This window comes from Lepus europaeus, chromosome 21 (assembly GCF_033115175.1).
Source record: "Lepus europaeus isolate LE1 chromosome 21, mLepTim1.pri, whole genome shotgun sequence".
Classification (NCBI taxonomy): domain Eukaryota; kingdom Metazoa; phylum Chordata; class Mammalia; order Lagomorpha; family Leporidae; genus Lepus; species Lepus europaeus.
Window position 1 is genome coordinate 7,115,817 of NC_084847.1, and position 18,447 is coordinate 7,134,263.

Below are 18,447 nucleotides of genomic sequence, written 5' to 3' on the forward strand. Positions count from 1 at the left end.
GGACTTGGCACCGTGGGCTGGCCAGGTAGGACACTCCACGCCCTCCAGGCCTTCCAGCTGCCTAACTCCGTGCTGTAAGGCTGAGTTCTCACATCCTCGTATGCCACGTCACCCCCTGGGCCCTTACATGCACCTGGTGGAGGGTCCCCATCTGGGCAGTGAGGACCCTGAAGCCTGGAGGGGTTCAGTGGCCGAGGGCCAGGGCTGCTCCCCGCTGCACGTTGAGGCTGCTGGGCCAATGGCCAGTCCAGACGCCTGTCCTCATCTGATTCTGCCGCTCCATGTCCCAGATACCTTCTGTTCTTAACGTCACGCTTTGCCGAGCAAGAACACCACCCCCACGGCTTCCCGCCTGGACCCAGATAGGCAGTCACGCTGCCTGGCGGCCCAGCCTGCCTGCTCTGGGAGCCTCTCCACTGCTGCCGGTGGTGACTGTTTGCATCCATCCTGATCTCGTCATGTGCCCCGCTTGTTAGGAGCCCCACTACCAGCACAGAGTCTCAGGAAATGGCCCCCTAAACAGCCTTCCAGGCAGGCCCCGGTTTCCGGGCTGTGCCCAGCAAGCTGGCATCCGGCATGAGTGTTTGCAGGTGGAGGCAGCCTGGGGTCTCTGACAGGGATCGGCAGTTTCAGCTTCCTGTCTGTGTGACTCAGAGCAAGGTGCCTGACCTCTCTGGTCCTCGGTCCCCCCAGCTCTGCCACAAGGAGGGCTCACGGGGCCGACTCTTCCCCACTGCTCATCCTGGGTGGTCACAAAGCAGAAAGAAGGCCGCGATGTGACCATGTCCCAAGGCCACCAGAACAATCTCGGAGGCCCATGTGTCTCTGGGTCTCTCCCTGCATGGTGATGTCCCTATCTGGGCTTGCACTGAGTTGATTATGCTAATTATTATCCAAGAGTCCTGAGGAGTCCCCAGACCCCAGTACCAATCCTCGCCCTGGGCATCCTTATTTTAGGATAATTTGAGATGTGCGGACAAGTTGTGAAGGCAGCGGCCACCTCCTGTCCCCCCAGCTCCCCCCACCACGTCTCCCCCCACCACGGAACACACAGCAGAAACTTGTACAGATCCACACTGGTCCATGACAAGCCGCACACTTGGTTTGGACTTGATCCCTTTTTCCACTAATGTCTCTCTCTGGTGTCGGTCCAGGTTCTCAGTCAGGTGGCATTTGACACAATCCCTTTGTGAAACCCAAGTCCACGTCTATGCCCAGTGTTTCTCCAAGTGCAGACCCCTGCCACCCCGCACACTCTCCCTGGTCCCTGCCAGGAGGGGCAGGTGCTGCTGGCACCCACTTGCTCACTTGTCACTTGCACCTGTCCTTTCTCATCAGCATGAAAGGCTCTTCCCCTCACCTTGACAATGGAGTGGGGGTGGGGGTGGGGTGGGGCGGGGGGGCTGCTCTTAGGAGGAGCTGGGGCTCCTGGACCGGCCTCCCACCACCACCGCCTGGCAGCCTTCACCTCTGTTTCTTGCAATATTCTGAATTCACCAGTGTCCTGCCAGAAGTCTGCTGCGTCTCTCTCCTGCACTCAGGTAGCCTGTTCTCCTGGCCTGGAAAGGTGGCGACTTATCTCACACGTGCACGCGCGCACACACACACACACACACAGCCCTAACCCAGTGCCTGGCGCATAGTAGGTGCTCAAGACACCTCAGTGCTCACTGCTCCCCTCTCCCTGGGCCTACTCCCTCCTCCTATGGGGCAAGAGGGCCGGCTGCTCACTCCTGGCCAGGTGCCACTCATAAAGTCCTTACCACTGGGAGCAAGGAAAAGCTGGCAATATTACTATTCTAAAGATAAAATAGTTGAGGCTGTTGGCATCCCACAACTTCACGTTATTATAGTAGTTTTAGCCCCTAATCTAGCACTTGCACCCCATTTAGGGTCTGAAGCGAAAGAATGTGAATGAAATAAAATGTGGAATTCTGATAACAGGACTCAAAGAATAAGGTATAGTTGAGAGTAGAAATTTTCCTGCTTGTCATTTATAAAAAGATTATATATATATGTATATATATGTATATGTGTATATATATGTGTGCATATATATCTATATCTCCGCTGAAATCCTAGCCTTTGCATGTGATGGTACCCCAACCTTTTTGTCAGCGTTGTTTAACCTTGAGTTAAGTGCCTCAACTTCCTCAACTGAACGTCGTGTTGCTCCTTTGTGTTGATCTGAGTGATGCCGCGTGGACCGTTCAGCACATAGCCTGCGTGCATGGCTCCTCGAGAGGAGACCTAGAAATGAGCCGGCCAGGTCAGAGTAGCAGAGGCGGGTGACAGTGGGCCTCGTGGAACATCGCCAGGTGTCCTTGCAGCCCTGCCTGGGCTCGTGTTTTCCTTCTGGACTTCAAGGAGTGGTGGAGACGCAGCAGCAGGCCTGTGCGTCAGGACTGGGACAGTCGGCCCTGCCTGAGTCGCACCCCATTGTCTGGGCAGCTGTGCCTGTTTAGAGACAGCAAGGAGGGACTGGCCTGCAGACACAGGCGGTTGTGTGTGAAAGTCTGCCTCTGGCCGGCGCCGCGGCTCAACAGGCTAATCCTCCGCCTAGCGGCGCCAGCACACCGGATTCTAGTCCCGGTTGGGGCGCCGGATTCTGTCCCGGTTGCTCCTCTTCCAGGCCAGCTCTCTGCTGTGGCCTGGGAAGGCAGTGGAGGATGGCCCAAGTGCTTGGGCCCTGCACCTGCATGGGAGACCAGGAGAAGCACCTGGCTCCTGGCTTCCGATCAGCGCAGCACGCTGGCCACGGTGGCCATTGGAGGGTGAACCAACGGCAAAAGGAAGACCTTTCTCTCTGTCTCTCTCTCTTTCTCTCTCACTGTCCACTCTGCCTGTCAAAAAAAAAAAAAAAAAAAAAAAAAAGAAAAGAAAGTCTGCCTTTCCCTTTTCTTTTAAAATTCAGAGGTGCAGGTCCCCTGGTGTGCATTGCTGCTGCCAGGTCACAGGGGGAGGCTGACTCGCCCCTACACGAGCAAGCTCGTCTCGGTTACCCCTGCCACCCCCACCCCACCCCTGGGGATGAGCACCCATTTAATACCCAGCTCTCACTCTTGAGTTCCTTGCACTGGGAATTGTTTCTGTGGACCCACATCTGTCGCCTCCACCCCAGCCCCTGGCAAACAGGAGCTGTTTTCTTGCTTTTTTTTTTTTTTAAAGATTTATTTATTTGAAAGTCAGAGTTACACAGAGAGAGGAGAGGCAGAGAGAGAGAGAGAGATCTTCCATCCACTGGTTCACTCCCCAACTGGCTGCAACAGCTGGAGCTGCACTGATCCGAAGCCAGGAGCTTCTTCTGGGTCTCCCACGCAGGTACAGGGGCCCAAGGACTTGGACATCTTCTACTGCTTTCCCAGACCATAGCAGAGAGCTAGATCAGAAGAGGAGCAGCAAGGACTAGAACTGGCGCCCATGTGGGATGCCAGTGCTTCAGGCCAGGGTGTGAACCCGCTGTGCCACGGCACCAGCCCCAGGAGCTGTTTTCTGTTGCTGTATTTTTGCCTTTCCCACGCTGTCCCACAAACGGCGTGCACGGTGTGTCACCCTTTGGTTCTTCCCCCTTTCACTCAGTGTCGTGGCTCTGAGATTCATCTGTGTGTTTGCCTGCAGGCGTAGGTTGTGCCTCGTTGGTGCTGAGTGGCCCCACTGTGTGCAGGGACCACAGTTTGGGTTTCCTTTCCTTCATGGAGGGGCATTAGGGTTATCTGCATCTTTTGGCAAGTGAGGCCAAAAGCCATAACAAACATGTCGTGTCGCTTGAGGACATGCGTGCCTGGGGGTACGTTGCTGGGGAATGGGGCAAGTGTGTGTTTAGCATTATAAGGAATTGCCACGCTGCTTTCCAATACGGCTGCACCGTTTTACCTTCTCCCCAGCTGTGGGTCAGAGTCCTGGTTGCTCTGCGTCCTTGACAGTGCTCTTCATTGTCCATTTTCTTTGCTTGATAGCCATCCTGATTTCTTTTTTCAGTAGATTCAGGGTAAGCATTTGATCTGGCAGTTAAGACGCTGCTCGAGGCCCCTGCTCCCCATATTGAGTACGGAGGTCTAAGTCCTGACCCCATTCCCAATTCCAGCTCCCTGCTAATGAGACGCTGGGAAGCAGCAGGTGATGGCTCAGTTAGGTCCCTGCCACCCAGAGGTTCTGAGCTCCTGGCTGTGGTCTGGCTCGCCTCTGGCTGTTGTGGGCATTTGGATGGGAGTGCTGTTTGTGTCTAAAAAATGTAACTAAGTAATACACTACCTTTAAAGTTATAGGTTCACAGGACGTTGCAGAAAATAGTACAGAGAGGCCCGTGTGCCTGTCCCTCAGTGTCCCCCCAGCACAAGCACCTGATGTAACTGAAGTGGAAGCTCACAACCAGGGAACCAAGCCCAGAGCAGTCCCAGGGTCAAGGGAAGTCTGTCCTTCCCGGCGGTGGCACAGCCCCTCGCCCGCAGCACACCCAGGAGCTGTCTGGACACAGCACCCGTGCCCAGTAGGGCCGGGGGCCAGGCCAGGCCCCGAGTGAGGAGTCCCTGTTTGTCTCCCGGCCTCTGCAGAGCACGTTCATCAACAGGCCGGCCCTGGGGATCCTGCCCCCCGAGAACTTCGTGGACAAGCTCCGCGAGTCCTTGCTCTCGGTGAGTTCTGCAGAAACTTCCAGCCCCACTGGCCTCGGCCTTGGGAGTGGCACCTGCGGGGACCGAGAGCTGCAGCCATGGGGGTTAGGGCACGGCTTGTGCAGCTGTGTCTCGCTCTTTCACCAAGAGTGTTTCCTGTCTTCCTTTTGAAGAACAGGAGGGGATTCTTTGTGTGCAGGACATGGTGGGCCCCGGGGGAGTTCATATCTACCCATGATAGTTCTGCGTGGGATATTCAGTCCGCCCCAGCTGTTCGGTTTTAGTTATCTCGTTGATTATAGTCCTTGGGGACTTTACGTTCTACCTGGAAGTGTGGGTGTCTCGGGGGTGGCAGTTATATCAGGAGGGAGAGGAGGGGCTTTTTCTCCCTATTGTGGCTCTGTGACATCTCCCTTCTGCCTCCCTCCACACCACTCCCAGCCCCCAGAGCTCAGGGCACAGCCCCTCTGGAAAGAGCTCCGAGGAGGCAAAGTGGGAAACCCCAAGGGGCCTGGGCTCACAGCTGTTCCCCTGACTGCAGGTGGCTCCCAAAGGGATGTCTCAGCTCATCACCATGGCCTGCGGCTCCTGCTCCAATGAGAACGCCTTCAAGACCGTTTTCATGTGGTACCGGGTGAGGTCTGGGGTCTGTGCGTGTGTGCACACACACACGTGCACACATGCGCGCATTCACCCAGTCACACATCGGCCCTGGTCCCGCTGTTCGTCCCAACTGGCTGGAGGATTAGACTCCACTGGCCAGGGTTGAAATCCAGGGCGGGCCACTGCCTCCACGGATGGAGCTCCCCGAACATCCCAGCAGGCATGGTGCAAAGGCCAAGGCTTTGGCATCCAACCTCTCTGCGGTTGGCGTTGCACCGTTCTCTTACATATCCCGCTCAGTGGGTCTTCCTGGTTGGAACATGAATGCCTCCTATGAAGTCTTCTATGTCATTGTGAGCACAATTAGCAGTCTTGTGCTGCCATATGGCATCCATGCATGAGATCAACTCTTGAGCAACTGCACTCTGGTTGTCTTGATTTTGGGGTGGGGGTGGGGAGTTGAAGCTTGGTCTCGCCAGACTCGCACTGAGATTTTGTTCTGTTCTGATTTGTCAGAGCAAGGAGAGAGGGCAAAGAGGATTCTCAAAGGAGGAGCTGGAAACCTGCATGATTAACCAGGTGAGTGCAGCAGGGCCTCCTGCTGTTCATGTATTCTCTACAGTAATCCAAAATGCAAGTGCCATTGTATGTATCAAAATGTTCTTGGAAATGGGATTAAAGAGAAGTTTATTTTGGTGCAAAATTTTCTGAAATCCATGCATGCAAAGAGCCTTCCAGAAGTTCATGGAACATGCAAAATGTGAAAAAATGTAGACACTGATTTCAAAATACTTGGCACCAAAATGAGCTTGTCTTTTCATTTCATTTTCCCAGGCGTTTTTTGAAGTGCCCTCGTGTGCACAGGGAGCTCACCTCCCTGATGTCATGGTAGCAATCACCAGGAACAGGGAAGGTGAAGTCAGGGCAGAAGTTCCAGGTGCAACCCCAACAGTTCACAGAGACCCCAGGGAGACCCTGTTGGGGTGGAGGTGGCCGGGGAGCTGTTACAGAGGAGACCAAACTGGAGGTCAGCTTGCAAGCCCGCATCCACTTCACCTTGAGCCGGCCTCTCCTGTGATTTGTGGATGGGATCCCGTTAAGATTTACAGATTTATTTATTTGGAAAGTCAGATTTACACAGAGAGAGGGAGAGACAGAGAGAGATCTTCCAACTGGTGGGTCACTCCCCAGATGGCCACAACGGCCAGGGCTGAGCCAGGCTGGAGCCAGGAACCAGGAGCTTCATCCAGGTCTCCCATGTGGGTGGCAGGCGCCCAAACGCTTGGACCATCTTCAGCTGCTTTTCTCAGGCCATTAGCAGGGAGCTGGATGGGAAGGGGAGCAGCTCCCATGTGGGATGCTGGTGCTGCAGGCAGCACCCCTGTTAAGACTTAGACGTGTCCACTGCTTTTTTTAAAAAAAGAAGCAAGAGCCACTGAGCTTAATTACCTAGTGTTTACCCTCACAGTATTCTGAGCAAAGACAGTTACACAGGGTTTCTCTTGGCTGGGATAAACCAGCTATAATTCAGTGGAAAGAGTGGAACGTTCAGTGTTTGGACACTGCTCTCAACCATGGAAATAAAAACAGGGAAGTCCTAGGAGGAAGCCTGCCAACATGTTCACAAAGGCTTGTCTCTGGCTGGTGAGAGTTTTTTTCTTGTGCTTTCTTAACATGTACTTTTCCTAATCCTGCCTCTTACTAGAAAGAGCATCCCTGCCTTTCTTTCTGTTCTTATAAACCTACATGGATTGCACACATGCATTTTTTTTTCCTCCGTCCATTTTTGTAATGGGACCTTACCCTACCTCTTTGTCTAACTTTGCTTTCATCCTACATCCACGGACATCCGATTCCATCCGCTGTTTTCTCTCCCACCCCTCCTGAGGGATTGTGTCTGAATGTGCATAATGATGCATTATGAGTGTGTTGGTTATAATCAGGAGACAAAGGGAAACATGTCCAGAGGGTGTTCTGGAATGTGCAGGAGGAAGGCTTGGAGCTTTTCCCAGGGTCTTGGGGAGCCTGAGAAAATGCTGCACCAGCCTCCTGGAACCTTGGCTGCGTGGTGAGCTCCGAGGCACCGCAGGCAGTTCTGCCTGAGTGAGCTGGAGGCGTGTTTGGGTTCCCCTGCTGGGTAGAGGGTCAGGAAAACAACACAAGGATGGGGTGGGCGTTTGGCGAAGCAGTTGAGATGCTACTTGGTTCGCCCACTGCTCACATGGGAGTGCTTGGATCTGATACTCCGTTCTGACTCCAGCTCCCTGCTGATGTGCACCCTGGAAGACAGCAGGTGCTGGCTCAGAATAGTTGGGTCCCTGCCACCCACATGGGAGACCCAGACTGAATTTCCCGGCCCTCAGCCTGGCCCAGTGCTGGCTGTGGTGGGCACTTATGGACAGTGAACCAGTAGATCGGAGAAATCTCTTTCTCTCTCTCCACGCCACCAAATAGAATGAAAACACATAGAAAACAACACAAAGAGCAGTGGCTGCTCATTTGCCTGAAGCCGGAAGCAGCTGGGAGTTCTTGCCTCGGGGTCCATGCCATTCCCACATCCAAGGAGTGGCCATGGAGAGGGAAGGGGAGGAGTCCTGTCCTCCCCAATTTCTGGCCCAGCAGACCCTTCTTGAGAGGGTCCGTTGTCTGAGGTCACCTGAGACAGCACCCCTGGCCCACCTGAGAGCTAGGGCCGCCCAAGCCGTCTGCAGCCAGGAGGGCCAGAGCCTGCAGAATGAGGTTGTACATTCAAATGCTCCCAGTGGCCCAGCCAGTGATGTGAAGTCCGGCCTTGGGCTTGGCCATCCACTGCTGCCACTGGAGAAAAATGGGCCCAAATGGAGCCAATCTCAGGAGAAGCCAGAAAGTCCGACACAGGTGGAGCAACCCTCGTCTGAAAACCTGGGCTCTCAGACCTCAGAGTGCCCGAGAGACAGATTTCAGATATTGGATTTAGATTACGCATGCTCACCTGGCAAAGTCTATGCAGATAAAGTCTGAAAAACTCCAAGATGTGAAACCCTTCTGTTCCCAAGTATCTTAGATAAGGAATACTCAAGCTGTATTTATGTGAAATCTCTGGATTTTTTTAAATGTTTTTTAAGCATGTGGGCAGAACATCAGCGGGATGCATACAGACCTCAGGAGTCCAGTTTGTAACCTCAGTTTTGGCCTCGGTCCTTACAATGGTGACTGATGACCCCTGTTCTTGGCTCTAGGCCCCCGGGTGCCCGGACTACAGCATCCTCTCCTTCATGGGCGCGTTCCACGGGAGGACCATGGGTAAGGATGGACCTGTGTGGTCCCAAGGTGGCGCGTAGAGTAACAATGACAGCAGAAACATTCGCGACAGCTGCCTTCGATCTGTTGCTGGCGGTTTACGCAGTCTGGCTCCTTGATTCTTGATTCCACTCAGTTCACCTACAGAGTGGGGGGTCGCTATCCCTACTCTGCATGGGTGGAAATCAAGGATCAGCAAGGGAACACTTCGCTGTACTCTTTGATGACAGAACCAGGGTTTTGAACCCTTGTTTGTCAATCTTCAGAGCCTGAGATTAGTCTGTGATACGTCGCAAAGCAAATGCGCACACAAATTAGGGTCCACAGGGTCGGCCTCAGCTTGACGATGTTTCAGGAACTGGGGTTCTGCAGGTGACTGTGTCCCTGAGCCCTTGAAGCCTTGAGCTGAAATGCCCAGCGTCTAAAGACCGTTCACCCCAGGCCCCAAGCCAAGCACCTGCTTCTCTGTCTTGCTGGCCTCAGGTTGCTTAGCGACCACGCACTCCAAAGCGATTCACAAGATCGACATCCCTTCTTTCGACTGGCCCATTGCACCGTTCCCACGGCTGAAATACCCCCTGGAGGAGTTTGTGAAAGAGAACCAACAAGAAGAGGCACGCTGTCTGGAAGAGGTAACCCCGGGGTCTTGCAGGTCCTCCCCACAGTTCCATCTCATTGTCCCTCCCCAACCCGAGACTTAGCCCAGGAGAAGAGTGTATGTGGGGACCTGTGTAGTGCTCCCTGGGAGGGATGGAGCAGCTGGGGGACCTCATGTACTGTGTGCTTCACGTTGGGAAAGTTAGGAAGACAGTTTTTTGTCGTTGTTCTAGCACCCAGCCTCCATTACCCCACTTCTGGTACCAATTTCTGTATCGTTGATGTTTCTTTGGGGGCAAACTTCAATGACTCTAAAATAAGAGACAATTTATTGGGAGAGTATGGGGTGTCACATAGGGAAAATTGGTTCCCCAAATCCTGTAGCCTGCTGGCTTTCAGTGTTCTCTGGAGTCCTGGCACTGCCTAATTTGGGCTGCCTTGGGGATTGCGCTGGGGTTGAGGATGGGGCTTCCAGTTCATCCAAAAACAGCCCCTGTGCTCTGTTCCTCGCACTGAGCTTTCACAGAGGGCCCTGGGAGGATTCTGTTGCTGGAAAACAAAAATGGGCACCACTGTGAGTTTGCAGTTGAGCTCAGACATGGCTGCTGGCTTTCCTCTCAGACACGGCTTCACTCAGTGTACACTGACGACTGACTAGGCATTACACAAGTGCTAGGTGCTGCATATTGAGTGGTAAGCGCAAGAGACAAGGTCATGGGATCAGGTACCGCACTATTCACTAGAAATACAATGCTACTCCTGTAACTACGGGTTTTCTAGTAATCAAAGGCATCACACTCAAAAGAGTTCAAATTAATTTTAATGATGTGATATCCAAAATGTCAACACGTAACTAATATTTAACATTGGTAATGAGATATTTTATATTATTATGTTAAGCTTTCAAAATATTACTTATATTTTACTCATTAAAAAAAAAAAGCCAGCGCTGTGGTGTAGCGGGTAAAGCCACCGCCTCCAGCGCCACTGTCCCACATGGGTGCCGGTTCGATTCCTGACTGCTCCACTTCTAATCTAGCTTCCTGATAATGTACCTGGGGAAGCAGCAGAGGATGGCCCAAGTGCGTGGGCCCCTGCACCCATGTGGGAGACTCAGAAGAAACTCCTGGCTCCTGGCTTCCGTCTGGCACAGCTCCAGCCATTGAGGCCATTTGATGAGTGAACCAGTGGATGGAAAATTCTGCCTGTCTCTCCCTCTCATTCTGTAACTGTCTTTCAAAAAAAAAAAATAAATAAAGCTTTAAAAAGGTTGATTTATTTACATGAAAGGCAGAGCGACAAAGAGAGAGGGAGATGGAGAGGGAGAGAGAAAGAGATCTTGTATCTGCTGGTTTCCTTCCCATTTGGCTACAACAGCCAGGGCTGGTCCAGGCTGAAGCCAGGGGCCTCAGAACTCCATCTGGGTCTCCCACATGGGTGGCAGGGGCTCCGACTGGGCCGTCTTCCACTGCCTTCCCAGGCACATTAGCAGGAAGCTGAGTCAGAAGCAGAGCAGCCGGGACTCGAACCCATGCTTGGATATGGGCTACCAGCATTGCAAGCGGCAGCTTAACCTGCCACACCGCAGCGTGTATTTCATTCTCAAAGCACAACTCAGTTTGGATCGACCGCTTTCTAAGTGTCCCGTAGCCGTGTGGGATTCATGGCTAGTGTTTAGGAGAGTACAGAGTGTTAGGAAAGAGGGGCTTGAACAAATGTGCAAAAATAACCATTTAATGACAAATTGACATGAGGGACTCCTTGGGGGTAATTGGTGGAGAGTGAAGGCAGAGTTACATCCAAATAGAAGGCTTCTCCTTAACTCTATGTGTATGTAAAGGTATGAGTTTGGGTTTTTATTTTTAAGTTTTATTTATTTATTTGAGAGGTAGAGTTACAGAGAAAGGTCTTCCATCCACTGGTTCACTCCCCAAATGGCCACAATGGCTGGAGCTGGGCTGATCTGAAGCCAAGAGTCAGGAGCTCCTTCATGGTCTCCCACGCAGATTCAGGCGCTCAAGCACTTGGGCCATCTTCTACTGCTTACCCAGGCCATAAGCAGAGAGCTGGAGCGGAAGAGGAGCAGCCAGACACAAACTGATACCCATATGGGATGCCGGCACTGCAGGCGGAAGCGTAGCCCACTACACCACAGCTCCAGCCCTGGGTTTTAAAATTATGCATAATTATCAGGGCAGGCATTTGGTGTGTAAGTTAAGGTTCCTCTTGGCATGCCTGCATGCTGTGTCAGGGTGCCGGGGTTTGAGTCCCAGCGCTGCTCTTGATTCTGACTGCCTACTAATGTGCACCCTGGGAGGCACAAGTGAGGGCTCAAGTGCTGGGGGCCCTGCCACCCACATGGGAGACCTGGATTGAGTTCCAGGCTCCTGGCTTCAATCTGGCCCAGCCCTAGCCACTGTGGGCATTTGGGGACCAAATCAGCAGATGGAAGCTCTCTGTTTGCCTGTCAAATAAATAAAATATATAGTAAAAATAAAATTGTATATGATTATTAAACTATTAATAAAGTATCATAATTACTGCTCTTTCATTAACTATAAAATGACACTTGATAATAGAAAACAAGAAGTATAACAACTTAGGGACAATCAAATGCTTCTCTTACTAACCTATCACTGTTAACAACTAATTTATTTTTAAAGATTTATGTATGTATTTGAAAGGCAGAGTTACAGGGAGGCAGAGAGAGGTCAGTCTTCCATCCACTGGTTCGCTTCCCAGTTGGCTGCAACAGCCAGAACTGTGCCAATCCGAAGCCAGGAGCCAGGAGCCTCTTCTGAGTCTCCCATGCGGGTGCAGGGGCCCAAGGACTTGGGCCATCTTCTACTGCTTTCCCAGGCCATAGCAGAGAGCTGGATCAGAAGTAGAGCAGCCGGGACTCGAACTGGCACCAGCACGGGCCGCCTGCAGCGCTAGCTCTACCCACTGCACCGTAAAACCAGTCCCAACAGCTAAATTTTTTAAACTCAACGTCAGCTTCATTCATGCATAATTTACATGCCACGGAAGACTCCCACTTAAGTGTCTGGTACAGTGAGTTTTGACAAGTGAGTACATCATCACCCCAACCAAGGATGTCTTATCATCCTGGAAAATTTCCTTGGCTCAACTGAGGAGTTAGTCCCCCCTCCCCAGCACAACCACTGCCTCCCTTGCTGTTGCTGTAGGTGGGTTTTACAGTTTTCTAAAATGAGGATGCATTTCCAATGCTGCCCCCAGGGGGCGCAGTTGCCAGTAAGAGCAATGATCACGTAGGGACAGCAGCAATAGAAACACAGCCATGGGAGGAGTAGCAGCCGCCCCCACTGCTGTGTTTGCTCATTCAGACCTCCCCGCTGCCCTCAGCTAGCGTCTGTGTGGATGTCCACATTGCAGATCAGGAAACTGAGGCTCGGCAAGGCTGAATAACTCGTCCCAGGTTATTGGTTTGCATCCCCAGCCATCCCAAGCAGGACACATTCCCGTCCTCCTGTGTGGCTCCTGATGGAAGAGAATGCACACAAACCCATGTTCCCTCTGTTTTTTAAAGATTTATTTCATATTTGAAAGACAGAGAAAAGAGAGAGAGACAGAGATCAAAGTCTTCATCCACTGGTTCACTCCCCAAATGGCCACAATGGCTGGGGCTGGGCCAGACCAAAGCCAGGAGCCTGCACCTGCATTCGGGCCTCCCATATGATAGGCAGAGGCCCAAGCACTTGGGTCATCCACCTCCCAGGCGCATCAGCAGGGAGGTGGATGGAAAGCAGAGCAGCCGGCACTCCAACCAGTGCGCACGTGGGGTGCCAGCATTGCAGACGGCGGCCTAACCCACTGTGCTACAACTCCGGCTCCCAACCCCCTTCTCAACACTCTTACAAGGGGTCCACGGAACCTCTGCCACCTAACCAGACCCTCTGCAAGTGCCTGTCACTCCCCGTTTGGAACGCAGGTAGAGGATCTGATTGTGAAATATCGGAAGAAGAAGAAGACGGTAGCTGGGATCATTGTGGAGCCCATCCAGTCCGAGGGCGGAGACAACCACGCGTCCGACGACTTCTTTCGGAAGCTGAGGGATATCGCCAGGAAGGTCAGTGGATGGGGCTCCGGTTGGACAGGGCGGCTGGAGTTTCTGGGTGGGTTCCCAGAACAACAGGTTTACGCCAGGGAGACTCCCAGGGGTGCCGAGGCTGCTGTCAGCACTTTGGACAGAAGTGGGGGTTGGGGAAGGATGGGGGAGTCCTCCCTGAAAGCAGGTTGCAAAACCAGCGCCCACCTGCCACTTTTGGGAAGGCCTCCACCTGCTTCCTCTTCTAGGGATCTGTTTCCCCTCTCAGCCTGCCGTGGCCCACGCTCCGTGGACAGTCTCCACGTGAGAGTGTGCTGTCTGTGTTTCCACGTGTAGCGCGCACAGAACCAGCACAACGGACCAGCAGGTTCAGAGATGAGTGGCAGGACGGGAGCTGATTGACTGACACACCCCTGCTGAGCTCCTGAGGCCCCAGGTGGTGGGCAGAACATGGCAGCCGGGGTTTGGGGAACACGGTGCAGGCTTCACCGTTGGACACATTTCCTTCTGATGGGGTCAGGACCCGGATGGAAGCCAAAGCAGCTCTCGCTGTGCGCTGGCGCCGGGCGTCGCTGATGTTCCCGTGTGGTGGCAGCTCCTGGTTTAGGGAGCACTCGCATAAAGCTCTGGTTGGAGCTGCTCCAGGGCGGTGACTGGTTGGGTTTCGTTCCGTGCAGCCCACGATCCTGGGCCTGGCTTGCGGTTCAGAGAAAGATGCAGTGGGGCACCCGGGGTGTGGACTGCTGGCCCCCTCCGCGTGTTTACTTCTCTCTCCCCCCACTTCCTGTCTCGGCCAGCACGGCTGTGCCTTCTTGGTGGATGAGGTCCAGACCGGAGGGGGCTGCACCGGCAAGTTCTGGGCGCACGAGCACTGGGGCCTGGACGACCCTGCGGACGTGATGACCTTCAGCAAGAAGATGATGACCGGCGGCTTCTTCCACAAGGAGGAGTTCAGGCCCAACGCTGTGAGTCCACGCCGCCTCCTCTCCTTGCCCAGGGCAGGCCGGCGAGCGCCCCCTTGCTCACCACAGCTCCCGTCTCGCCAAGGAGGGGCTGGCAGGCACCCGACGCGGGTTCCGGGATGGTCCAGGGCCCAGCTCACATGAGCTTTCTTACCCGGTGGCTAGGACCACCCAGCTGTGTCTGCGAGGCAGCATCTTAGGAGTCGGTGCTGAGTCTCCTGACTCCTCCATGTGCGTAAACAATGATGTAGTCAACAGCTGCTTCCTCCCCCCGAGCACTCGCTCCCGGCCTGGCCCAGTCCACTTCTCCCGGACTTTTTTACCTTCATACAGTCTAACCAAGTGGGTCTCATTCCTCATTGCTATGAGGAGGAATCAGGCACAGAGAGGTTAAACCAGTTGTCCAAGGTCACACAGCCCATAAGGGACAAAGTCAGGATTCTAACCCAGAGTCCATGCTCTTATTAGCACAGTGAACCACCACATGTATAAACAGACCCCGCCCCCCGCCCTGCTGCCCCCAGCCACCCAGGGCCCGGACCCTTCCCTCCACCGTTCTGACATATGAGTTCAAGGTTCGCTTCGGTATCCGAAGTGCCTCCTGGAACTCCAGCCATCACATCTCAGTTCCAGGAAGCAGGAAGCAAAAGAAGGGGAGAAGGGCGAAGCATCCCCTTGTCTTTGGCAGCCTTCTCTGAGAAATCCTCCGAAACAATTCCGTTTCCAACACCCGATGAGGCCTTGGTCCCGCGGCCACGCTAACCCTGAGGGAGGGCGGGAGGTGTGCAGTCGTCAGCCACAGCGACCATCCCGAACCACTCACGGAGGGGTCCCGCTGGCACCCGCCTGCTCGCCATGCCCCTGAGCCACGCAGCCCCCACCAATCACTGAGCTCTCCCAGCCTCAGTCTCCGCCTCCACAGGGGCCAGCTGCCCTGGTGTTCCTGGGGGTGAGGGGTTGCCGCACTGGAAGAACTCAGTGAGACACAGGTGCTGTCCTCCTGGCCCTGGTGGGCACTCGCTGTCTTAGCTTCACCCCTCCTCCAGAGAGGTGCATCTGGGGGGGTGGGGAGGGGCCCTCTCCCAAGCGTGCCGATTCGTGAGTCCCCCTTGGGGCACCCCTGTGCCTCGTTGCAGCCTTACCGGATCTTCAACACCTGGCTGGGGGACCCGTGCAAGAACTTGCTGCTGGCTGAGGTCATCAATGTCATCAAGCGCGAGGACCTTCTGAGCAACGCCACCCACGCCGGGAAGGTCCTGCTCACAGGGCTGCTGGACCTCCAGGTACCACACCCCCCCCGCACACACAGACACAGACACATGCACACAAGCATCCGCAGGAGCCATGGCTGAGCCTTTCAGCCTGGCGCTGCACTTCCTGGTTAGCGGTTCTGGTGATAGTAATTTTAATATATTACTTCACCCATTATATCCAAAATATTATATCCTAGAGAAAAAGTAACCCAATGTTTCATATTCTTCTTATACTAAGACTTTGAAATCCAGTGCACATTTACCCTGGTAGTACATCTGGATTTGGACTCGTCATGTCCCGCCAGCCACCAGTGGCCACCACATTGGACAGTGCCACTCTGTGTTAGAGCCGCTGGTCTTTGTCAAACTCCCCACTCAACCTGCATCCCCCAAACATTACCCTCCTAGACTTGCGATGGGGTGGGCACTGGCTAGGGCCAACCAGTGTTTGCAGGACTCGCCAGCAGAGCCCTGAAATTGAGAGCAGAGATGGCCTTCACTGGTGGCCCTGGCCTTGTGGTCTGGAAGTCACCAGTGACCTGAGGGTGCTGAGGGTAGTGATGATGAATGGTGAGGATGGTGGTGATGATGATCGTAATGGTTAGGATGCCGATGGTGGTGGTGGTGATGTCGATGGTGAAGAAGGTGATGATGAGGGTGGTGGTAAGGACGGGAGGAAGAATAACAGCAACAGCCGTCACTTAGTGTAGGGATTTCACGCACTCTCCCTGAAGTCCAGCAGTGCCGCTGTGGTCTAGGCGTCTGCTTTACAGACGTGAGGCGGGATTGTGGGAGGGCTCGTTAACTCGTCCAGGGCTACACAGCTTCTGTGTGGAGCTGCTAGATTCTGACTCTGGTCTGAGCCCAGGTTATCTGCCAGTGTTTGCCTCCCTCACATGATCAATGACCTAAGAAGAAGAATTTCCATCATTGATTGGGAACTTACTATGTGCCAGACATGGCATTAAGTGCCTTCTTTCATTTAATTTCTTTTAAACATTCATGTACTTATTTATTTATTTGGAAGGCAGAGGTAGAGAGAAGGAGAGATGGAGAAAGAGATCTTCCATCTGCTGGTTCACTCTCCCAATGGCTGCAATGGCCAGGGCTGGGCAAGCCAAAGCCAGGAGCCAGGAGCCAGGAGCTTGGTCTGAGCCCTCCTCTGCTGCTTTCCCAGGCACATTAGCAGGGAGCTGGATTGAAAGTGGAATAGCAGGGACTCAAACCGGTGCTCATGGGATGCTGGCATTGCAGGTGGCAGCTTAACCCACCATGACACAACGCTGGCCCCTTCATTTAATCTTTAGAATAGAGTTACCACATTTAGGGGCAGAGGGGGAGGTGAGGCAGGACTTCCTGTTAAATTTAAATTTCAGAAGTCCAAGGCCCTGTAGGCAGGTGGAGGACCCCAGGTAGGGTGTGTCAGGGCTGTCGCAGTGCCTGGTTTTTCCACCCCCAGAATGTGACTCCACCTCCAGCGCCTACCCCTGAGCTGTCAAGAAACAAGACCCAGTGCCCTGGAGTCATTTGAGCTTGCCCAGGCCCCTGTGTGCTGTCCCTGGCGAGGACAGTGGAGAGGAGGGGGAGACACGGGCATTGTCTGGTCCGGGCACCTGTCTTCAGCCCCACAAACCGCCTGGCTGAGGTCAACAGGAGCTGATCCTGCCCCAGTTCTGCAGGGTCGCATGTGGATCATGGTGTTGGCAGGATGGGTTCTTTCTGGAGGCTGGGGGGAGAATCTATTCTGTGCCTCCCTCCAGGCTTGTGGTAGCTGCTGGCCACCCTGAGCTCGCCTGACTTGTGGTTGCACCGCCCCAATGTCCGCACCTGCTGCGGCGCAGCCTCTTCCCCTGTGTGCGCGGTTCTCTGTGTCCAGGAGTCCTTCTTATAGGACACCCATGTTTGGATTAGGCCCCGTCCAACCCATAAGACCTCATCTTGGTCTAACTCAGTACATCTGCAGAGACTGTATTTCCAGATGTGGTCCAAGGCAGGGCCGTCTTCACCCAGTGTACCTCCCGCTGTCACAGCCCCGAGGGATGGTGAGGGTCTCTTCTCTGGGAACAGCCACGTTAGTGGAGTCCTACCAGGTGCCTGCACTGGACGTGGCCCTGGACACGGAAACCTTGTCCCACCCATTTCTCATCACAGCCCCGTGGGGGCGGGAACATTCACACCCTTCAGTTTACAGAGAGGACACAGAGGCGTGACTCCCTGGAGTGACCTGTCCAAGTACGCACAGTGAGAAGGAGGCAGAGCTGTGTTCTCTACCCAGGCGTGGGTACCCAGGCTCAGAGCTCCCAACCCCATGCTGGCCCCTCCGGCCTGGGCATGCTGAGTGAGTGTGGCCCCGGAGCCTGGCGACACACAGGGGGCAGGCGTTGACGGCAGCTCTGTCTCCCCCACTGCAGGCCAGGTACCCCCAGTTCATCAGCAGAGTGAGAGGACGAGGCACGTTTTGCTCCTTCGACACTCCAGACGAGTCCACAAGGAACAAACTCATCCTGGTTGCCAGAAACAAAGGTGAGGAGCTGGGCATGGACGCTGAGCCCCGCCAGCGGCCAGCGATGTCTGGTGTGGGCACAAGATATGGCCAGCTCTCCGGGTGGCCCGGGGGGGAGCAGGTGGTCTGGGGGACCCCAGCCATAGCAAGTATTCTTTCTCCAAAGAAGGCAAAGTTCCAGGTGGGATTTCTTTATCCAGGGATTCACCCTGCAGATGTTCGCTGAGAAGGGGAGTTGGGGCAGCCCTGGAGACAGGGTCCCTTCCTCAGCAAGTGGGCAGTCCAGCATTGCATAACAACCATGGCAACCAGAAGTCCCAGGAGGGAGCAGAGGGGGCCGGGGAGATGGCTGAGGTGGAGAAGTGAGGGGAGCGGTGTTGCACCTTCAGTCTGCACGGCTGAACAGGGACCAGCCTGGGGAGGGGCGTGTGCAGTGAGCAGCGGGCAGGACGTACCTTCCAGAGGGGAAGGAAAGTGTGGAGCGTGGTGGGGGACAGACTGGACAGGAGGAGCTGAGGGACCTGACGCCAGGACCATAGCACACTGACCTGCAGGTCAACCTCAAGACTCC

General features: G+C 54.3%; 1 protein-coding gene across 3 annotated transcripts in view; it reads left to right on the plus strand.

Moving 5' to 3' along the window:
* The window catches only part of ABAT (4-aminobutyrate aminotransferase), a 98,720-nt gene that overhangs the window by 76,311 nt on the left and 3,962 nt on the right, over nucleotides 1-18,447 (plus strand). For all 3 annotated transcript variants that reach the window (XM_062179651.1, XM_062179653.1, XM_062179654.1), the window contains exons 7-15: nucleotides 4,551-4,631; nucleotides 5,152-5,244; nucleotides 5,730-5,792; nucleotides 8,432-8,495; nucleotides 8,976-9,124; nucleotides 13,042-13,179; nucleotides 13,956-14,123; nucleotides 15,257-15,403; nucleotides 17,785-17,896. In XM_062179651.1, the coding sequence (XP_062035635.1) occupies nucleotides 4,551-4,631; nucleotides 5,152-5,244; nucleotides 5,730-5,792; nucleotides 8,432-8,495; nucleotides 8,976-9,124; nucleotides 13,042-13,179; nucleotides 13,956-14,123; nucleotides 15,257-15,403; nucleotides 17,785-17,896 (1,015 nt within the window). The remainder of the gene's footprint in view (nucleotides 1-4,550; nucleotides 4,632-5,151; nucleotides 5,245-5,729; nucleotides 5,793-8,431; nucleotides 8,496-8,975; nucleotides 9,125-13,041; nucleotides 13,180-13,955; nucleotides 14,124-15,256; nucleotides 15,404-17,784; nucleotides 17,897-18,447) is intronic.